Source organism: Theropithecus gelada, chromosome 1 (assembly GCF_003255815.1).
Source record: "Theropithecus gelada isolate Dixy chromosome 1, Tgel_1.0, whole genome shotgun sequence".
Taxonomy (NCBI): domain Eukaryota; kingdom Metazoa; phylum Chordata; class Mammalia; order Primates; family Cercopithecidae; genus Theropithecus; species Theropithecus gelada.
Window position 1 is genome coordinate 68559575 of NC_037668.1, and position 8546 is coordinate 68568120.

General features: G+C 54.3%; 1 protein-coding gene across 1 annotated transcript; it reads right to left on the reverse strand.

Moving 5' to 3' along the window:
• Positions 1 to 6954: 6954 nt before the first annotated feature.
• Positions 6955 to 8265, reverse strand: CITED4 (Cbp/p300 interacting transactivator with Glu/Asp rich carboxy-terminal domain 4). Its single transcript, XM_025403511.1, has one exon. It carries the CDS (start codon positions 8026 to 8028, stop codon positions 7474 to 7476), a length of 555 nt encoding a protein of 184 aa, XP_025259296.1. The 5' UTR covers positions 8029 to 8265; the 3' UTR covers positions 6955 to 7473.
• Between the last annotated feature and the right edge of the window lie 281 nt (positions 8266 to 8546).

Consider the following 8546-nt stretch of genomic DNA (forward strand, 5'->3'; position numbering starts at 1 on the left):
AGCTCGTTTAATCCCATCTGTTGAGTGTGTAAGTATTGGAACATATTTTAGCTTAGAAACAAAAACAGAGGCTAACCGTGGTAAAGTGGCTTTGCCAAATGTCACGTATGTAGTTTGGAGCCAGATTCAAACCCAGAAGGGTCTGAAAGATTCAAACTAGCAGCAGGGCCTGAGAGACAAGCCCAGGTCTGACGCCAAGTCTCTCAGACCCTGCTGCTAGTCTGTCTGTGTTGCTGTCTCATTAAGGGCAGAAGCACCACTCTACAGACGTCTCTGAGGAGAGCCGGACCACCCCTGTCCTTCGTTTAAATCCAGAAGCTCGGCCGGGTGCCGTGGCTCCTGCCTGTAATCTCAGCGCTTTGGGAGGCTGAGGTGAGCAGATCACTTGAACCCAGGAGTTTGAGACCAGTCTGGGCAACATGGCAACCCCCTCTACCCAGCCCCCCGCCCCCCACCACACTAAAATAGGGAGCGGAGCACAGGGCCCATTGAAGTCTGTGTGAGACTCAAGATTCTAAGGTTTTTTGTTTGAGACAGAGTTTCGCTCTTGTTGCCCAGTCTGGAGTGCAATGGTGTGATCGCTGCTCACTGCAACCTCTGCTTCTGGGTTCAAGCAATTCTGACTGCCTCAGCCTCCCGAGTAGCTGGGATTACAGGTACCTGCCACCATGCCTGGATAATTTTTGTATTTTTAGTAGAGACGGGGTTTCACCACGTTGGCTAGGCTGGGCACAAACTCCTAACCTCAAGTAATCCATCCGCTTTAGCCTCCCAAAGTTCTGGGATTACAGGCGTGAGCCACCACACTTGGCCGGGGGTTGTTCTCATTTGTAGAGTCGGGGAGGGGGTAGACATCCACGAACATCAAGTCCAGGTATCTCCGTGAAGCAGAAGTGTGGCCAGGGACGGAGCAGGGAGTCCTCCACAGCCCATTAGAGGGTGGTCTCCGGCGGGGCTCATTTGTACGCCACTTCCCACAGAGGAGCTCAGGCTTAGGGCTTTGCCATGAAATGGGCACGTGAGACAGCAGACTGCCCTAGCTCAAGACAGGGTGTGAGCCAATCATTTTGTTTTAAACAAACACATGTTTTTGGTCAAAATAAATATGCGCTTAAGACAAAATAATTTGCAAACAATGTAGAAAGCACAAAAAGTCAGAGACCCCCCTCCACAAGATTTTTCAAACACACACGATTCTATTATATTACATGTATGTTACATACATATACATAATACACATCTCTTTTTTATATAAATGGGATTATAATATTTTATTTTATTTTATTATTTATTTATTTTTTATTATTTTAAGACAGAGTTTCACTCTTGTTGCCCAGGCTGGAGTGCAATGGTGCAATCTCAGTTCACTGCAACCTGCCCGGCCTATTTTTATTTTTAAAAAATTATTTTGAAAATTTGTTTTGCCAACGTTAGAGTTAACTATACCTTATAAATAAAAAATGAAATTTTAAATTCAAAATGTATTAAAATTTTCCTGGACTCAAGTGATCCTCCCGCCTCAGCCTCCCAAAGGATTGGGATTCTAGGTGTGAGCCACCGTGCCTGGCCCAGCACTTCCTAATGCCCTCTGAGCCACACAGTGGGTGGAGGTGGGGGCGATGGTAAGCCTTACAGTCTGGTGGAGAAAGACCCCTCAGCAACTCTGAGACACAAGGTAGTAGGCCTTTGGATGTGGAAAAGGCCCTGTGGAGGGCATTTCAGGCTGAGGAAATGGCACAGGCAAAGGAATAGAGGCTTGGCGGCACGAGGAACATCGTGCATGAGGAGCCTGGGGTGGATGGAGTTGAGGATGGGAAGGCACTTGGAGGCTGGGTGGGGCAGGGCTCTGTCCTCCTCGTCCCTGTGGTCATATTTCCCAGCCACAGCTCCACCTGAGCAGCTCACAGGTCAGGCACTTAACATCACCTCTGTTCATTCTCACAAGAAGCTTGTCATGTCTCCATTTGACAGATGAGGGGACTGCACTCAGAGTAACTTCCTTTATTTCTTCTATCCATCAAGGCACACTTTGGGCCCTGGGCCTTTACTCATGCCCAGTCTCCCAACCTGTGCGTCCTCCCCAAGCTGACCCACATTCCCCTCTTTTATCAGCACCAGCCCTCAGGGCCGTCCAGACCCTGAGCTGCTCAGCAGTGCCTCCTTGGAACCCTCAACATGAGACTCTATGTTGCACGCTCCAGGCTGGCCAGATCTAAAGCCCCAGAGTATATGCAGGTGTCCTCTTCCCAGACCAGCTACAGGGTAAGGGCCATGGTTGTTCACCCACAAACCCACTTTGGCCAAGCAGCACCGCACCACTTGCAGTGTGCTCTCAGAAACCCAGCCTCACGTGAATCTTTGCACACACATTCTTCGGATGTTGGAATTATTTTCCCCATTGGATGGAAGAAGGCATCAAGGCCTAAGGAGGCTCAGTAACTTCCTCTGCATCTCACGGCCTCAGAGTGGCAGACCAGCTCTGAGACTCTGCTCTTAACCCACCCAGGCTCAGGTCCTTGGCCAGATCCAGCCTGGGGAGGGGACGGGCCCCAGATATGGTGAGGTGGACATGCTCACCTCACCTGTTACTGGGGTGTGACTTGGAGTAATTCTCTGCATGCCCCAGTTTTCTGACCTCTGGAATGGGGATAAACTACCTAGCAGTGCTATTTACAGGGTTGGGCAGTGATTAAAGAGACTGGAAAAGAAAGAGCGCCCACTGGGTACTCCCTGTCAGTTCCCACCATGCCTGCACACAGCAGGCACTCAGTAAGCACTTATTTGGTCTTACAGTTGGCACGAATCTTGTCCCAACACTTCTAACAACAGGGTGGCATGAAGAGTTAGGCCAGGATGGATTAAGGAATTCAAGAGGATTACTTAGTAATCAGCTAAACCACTTAAGCTGCCTGGGAAAAGGCTAGGATCAGACTGTTCATTAATTTATTTGATAAATGACTGTTGAACACTTATCTGACCTGGAGTGACGATGATAATGATGACAATGATGATGATGATAGTGATGGCAGCGCTCAGTTATTGAGCGGGGTATTTTGTATAGAGTCTCATCACATCAAACCTATAAGGTTGATATGTTTAAATTTTGTTGTTGTTCTGTAATAGGGAAGGTGCTGGTCAGATCTGAGACCAAGATGAGGCAAAAGAGATACCCAGGGCATAAATTTAAGGAGACCCTTGCTGTTGGGGACCAGAGTCCCCACCCCATTGCTTGTGGTGAACACTGTGATGTGCTGCCCAGAGCCGCCTTCTATGAAACCATTGCCCTAGTCTGGACACAGTGGCGCATCCTGTAATCCCAGCACTTTGGGAGGCCAAGTCAGGCGGATTACTTGAGGTCAGGAGTTGGAGATCAGGCTGGACAACATGGTGAAACTCCATCTCTACTAAAAATACGAAAGGTAGCCGGGCCTGGTGGCGCATACCTGTAACCCCAGCTACTCAGGAGGCTGAGGCAGGAGAATCACTTGAACGCGGGAGGCAGAGGTTGCAGTGAGCAGAGATCGCGCCACTGCACTCCAGCCTGGGTGACAGAGTGAGACGACTCTGTCTCAAAAAAAAAAAAAAAAAAGGGAATTATTGCTCTAGCCCCCAGGAGTGCTGTTGGTAGATAGCCGTCCCCTGGCAGCTCCTCCAGGGATGGGCTTAGCTGGGGACAGCGGCCTTGCCCACAGTCACACCACTTCTCTGGGTGGCTCACATCCAGTGACTGATGGAGGCAGGAGTATACAGGATTAAAATGGTCCAACTCAGGCCAACTCTGAAGGGCCCTTCTAGCCCCAGAGCTCCCAATGGGGCTGCCCGAGGCTTCGGCTGGGCCTGCTTTGTAGCCTCTTAGCTGGCTCTGGCTTCTGTCCCCTCCCTTCTGCAGGTGCGGATCCTGAAGGCACTCCCTAACACACCTCTTGCTAGCTGAATGTCATCTCAGAGTCTGCTTCCCGGGGAACCCAAACTGCAACAGGGTCGCTGTTGGAGTAACCTCTTTCTAGCTGGTTAAAACACAGCCTTCCTGAGATTCTAATACAAAGGTATCTCCAAAAAGTGCTGTTATCAGGGATAACAACAGCACTTACTACAAACCACACTGCTCTCAATACTTTACCTGCACTAACTTGTTTTATCTCCACAGCGGTTCTACAGGGTGGTACTATTAGCATCCCCATTGTAAAGATGAGTTCAAGGGAAGTTGCACTTTTCTTGAAGGACAAACAAACAAACAAACAAACCCACAAATGGCAGCTTGTTGATGAAATCCAGTCAATCAAAAGATAATTCAAAATAAAGAACATCAGCCTGGAAACTTTCATATGAATAGGAAAACAAAACAAAACAAAACAAAAGGATGGGAAAATGACTTATCTGTGTCATGACTCAGTTCCCAACCCTGAGGAAGCCTGATTTCTGACCCCAAAGATCCAGCTTAGGTATAAGAGTGAAATCCACAGCACCACAGAGGCAACAGGTTGCTTTAGGGGGCAGCCTTGGGGGAGACATGAGCAACACCCTGACGGCACCGTGGGAAGCTTGTGTGACTATCTTAGGAGAGCCAAGACTCGGGAGGTGTGGTGGCTTGCTTGAGGTCAGTCAGCTGGTAAGAGTCGCTTCTGGAACTGGACCCTGAGGCTGTGAGACGACAAGCCCATTGCTCTCCTCACTGCCTCTATACATACTCTCTCTTCCCCTGGTAGGGGATGGTAGGGTCAGAAGTCTCCAAACAGTGTCAGGGATTTGGGGATCCAGGCGGTGGGCTGCCCCAGCCTCATCTTCTCCCGTGTCCATCGGTCTGCTGTCCCACTTCTCAGCAGTCTCTTTTGGAGGGATGGGGGAGGGAAGAGCTCAGCAGCTGGACTCCCTCCTCCGCTTCCCCTTTAACTCTGGAAAGAGGCAGGTGTTGGGGTTTTCGTTGTAATCCCTTCCATATGGAGAGCACTTCAAAGTTTACCAACTGCTTATCAACCCATCTCTGAATTTGTTCCTTACTAATTGTGAGGCTTATTGCTTTGTAATGTAGCAGGGCAGGGATATTAGCCCCATTTTACTGGTGTGGAAACTGAGGACCAGAGAGAAGGGAATCAGGGAAGTGTCCAGCTCAGGGCTAAACCCTCCTGTCCTAATTCAGCCCCATGGTTTCTGTCTCTGGCCTGGGGTTCTGGGCAAAGCAGCGGGGCGGCGGGGTAGCAAACGCCAGCCTCTCTGAGCCCAGAGCTCAGGCCAGTCCCTTCCCAGAAGCCTCTCTTCCTTTTTCTCTTCATCCTGTCCCAGAAATCCCATGGTCTTAGGGAGACCTTTACTCATTTGCCAAACACCTTCTGTCATCAGCCACATGCCCATCCTCGTAGCTTCAGAGCACAGTAGGTCCTGGGAGAACTCACGGGCTGATGGAGGGTCACATCCACAAAAAAGCCTGGCTTGAGAACCAAGCCCAGCTGCTGGGGACAGAAGGTCTCGGCCTGGTGTTCCTCTCCAGTGTCCCTGGAATCCACGCTTTCCTAGAGAATGCCCCACGACCCGTCCTAGCACTGTCCGCAGCGTCTCTGACCCAGCCTCCTCCCTGCCTTCAATCTCTTTCCCAGCTTTTCTCCCCACATCTCAGAAGCACCTAGGGATTTGTCCAGAGTGAACAGCAGAGGGTGGCCAGGAACTCACGCTGGTGCTCAGGACTCCGAGGCCAAATCCTGCCAGGCCTGGGCCCACTCCACATCCCTCATCTGTAGAATGAGGACTGTGCTTGCCTCACAAAGTTGTCGTAAAGTCATCTGACCTTTCTTGTACCTTCTAGACACCCCACACCTTCCCCAAACATTTGTTGTACTTGTGTGCCTTCCTGCCTTGAAACAGGCTCTTCTCTCCTAAAAACATATTCATCACTCAAGGCTCTGTTCATCACATCAAATGTCACTGCTTCCCTGAAGCCTGAACTGACCCCAACCTCAACTATTAATAGCTGAAACTGCTCCCTCCTCTGGGTGTGCCTGCTTGGCCAGTCTATTGTCTTGGCTGTACAATCCCCCTCCCCCATCCCCTCCGAACTGTTTTCTTTCTTTTCTTTTCTTTTTTTTTTTTTTTTGAGGACTCTCACTCTGTTGCCAGGCTGGAGTGCTGTGGCATGATCTTGGCTCACTGCAACTTCTGCCTCCTGGGTTCAAGCGATTCTCCTGCCTCAGCCTCCCAAATAGCTGGGACTACAGGCACGCACCACCACGCCCAGCTAATTTTTGTATTTTTAGTAGAGACAGGGTTTCATCATGTTAGCCAGGATGGTCTCAATCTCTTGACCTCGTGATCTGCCCACCTCGGCCTCCCAAAGTGCTGCCTAAGCACTGTTTTCTAGAACTCATCAGTCTTCCTTGCAGCAAGATTAGTTTATTTCCAGGCCTGTTAGCCGCCTCCTCCCACCTGGACTGTGATTCCATGAGAGCATGCACCAAGTTGACACAGGGCCTGCAATAAAATCAGCACCAATTTGTAGAATAATAATTGCTGTCACTTATTGAGAACTGCCCAGGTGTTTGGCACTGTGCTAACTAACGGCAGCATAACTACCTGAGGAGACGCGGACCATCTCCCTCTAGGAAACAGCCTCAGAAATCAGAACGGATGGTGTCTTGGGCAAGGGAGAGTCAGGGTTCAAAGCTAGGCTGTCTGAACCCGGTGCCACCCAGCTCCTCTCTGGCAGAGCACCAAGCTCCCCCCACCCTAGGAGCTGGGAAGTCCAGTGGGTTGTCCCACCACCCAGTGGCAGCCTCTGCCCTCCAGGTTGTGACATAACAATTGCACAACCCACAAGATATTTTTGAAAGAAACTGTCGGTTTCCTCTCCTGGGCACTGCTGGGGACTGTGGCCCCCATGCCATCCACTGTCTTCAGCAGCCTTGGGACTTTGGAAGCTAAATATAGTCAGGGCTCGGGGTGATAAGGAAATGAAAACGGCAAGACTGTAAAGTGACCCAGTTTTATTTTGGTTTTGTTGGCCAGATAGGGCATTGCTCCACGGGTTCGGGCTGTACAATCTTCCCCTCCTTGAGGTGGGAGGCCCAGCAACGGCTGGGCCCAGGCAGCGGGGTGGGAGGCTCAGGAGATGGTGGCTCTGGGGACCCGATTCCGAGGAGAGAGAGGGCAGCAGGCAGAGGCCTGCAATGGCTCAGATTGGGGGGAGAGGGAGGCGAGGGGGAAAGGACACGATCCAAGAACCGGAGTCCGAAAGCTGAAGCTGGTCCAGTCTCCTTCACTTTACCGCCGAGGCTGGGGTCAGAGAAGTGAAGCCAAACTGTCCTCCGGCAGGAGGCAGGGCCTGGAGGGACGCCAGGGTCCCAGCCCGGTGCCCGGCCCCGAGCACACAGCCGCCGACTCCACCCTCGCGGAGGGCGCGCGCGGGGCCCAGTCGCCGCGTGCGGGGTCCGGCGGGCAGTCGGGCCCCTTCTCCTCTCGGGCACGCCGGGCGGGCGCCGGCCGCGCTCAGCAGCTGACGGAGCCGGCGGGAGGCGCGGACCCCAAGTCCGAGAAGCAGTCGAACTCGCTCTGGCCCAGGAAGAGCTCGGGCAGCTCGCGCACGCGGTGCAGCCCGAGCTCCAGCTCCAGCGACGTCAGCGCCTCCTCGTCGATGAGTTCGGCGTCCATGCCGCCCAGGGCGAGCGCGGGCGGCGGCGGGGCTGCGGCGCTAGGCACCGGCAGCGGGCCCTGGGGGCCTCCCGGGGCGTTGGGGGGCGCGGTCGCGCGGCCGGGGTACGGCGTCGCCACAGGTTGCAGGTGCGCGCTGCCCGCGGCCGGCGCAGGCACTGCCGGAAAGGGCTGGAAGGAGGACGGCGGCCCGAAGGCCCCGTACGCCAGGGCCCCGGGTTGCGGGGGCGGCGGCGGCCCCAGGGGAGCCCCCCGCGGCCTCAGCCCGCTGTCCAGGCCTGGGCCAGCGTACGGCGGCAGAGTCCGGAGCGCATGAGGGCCATGGGCGGCCGCGGTGGACGGCGGCCTCTGCACCAGGCGATAGCCCTCGGCGAGCATCAGGTGGTCGGCCATGGCGGCGGGCCGGCTGCCTGCGGGGACAGTGCGCGGTGGTCAGCGCCGGCTCCCCCGGCCCGGGCCAGCAGCTCCTCTGCGGCGGGGGACCCGGGCACCGTGCGGTCCCTGCAGATCGGCCGGGCGGAGCAAAACCAAACCCAACTGGTGCCCCGGCCCAGCCCACTACTGCGCACCTTGCGGCCGCAGCTCTAGGTCACAAAGGCCCGCACGGTGTAGCGCTCCGAAACCTCCGCGCCGCGTACCGGGACTCGGCGTATTCTTATACCCAGAGGCGGGGCTTCCCCGCCCTCGGACGCTCATTGGCTGGGAGAGACGCTTCTGGGCGGGCCGCGCACATCTGCATCTAGGTCTTGGCCCCGCCCCCGCTGGAGCCCCGCCCCCCTTGGTACCCCGGCCCCGCCCCAGGCTCTGAGCACCGCCCTGGGGAGGGGTATTTGGCACTTTGCGAGGGATTCGGTCTGGCCTTCAGGGCTTCGGAATGAGGCTTGGCTGGGGTCGAGCTTGAACTGACCAGA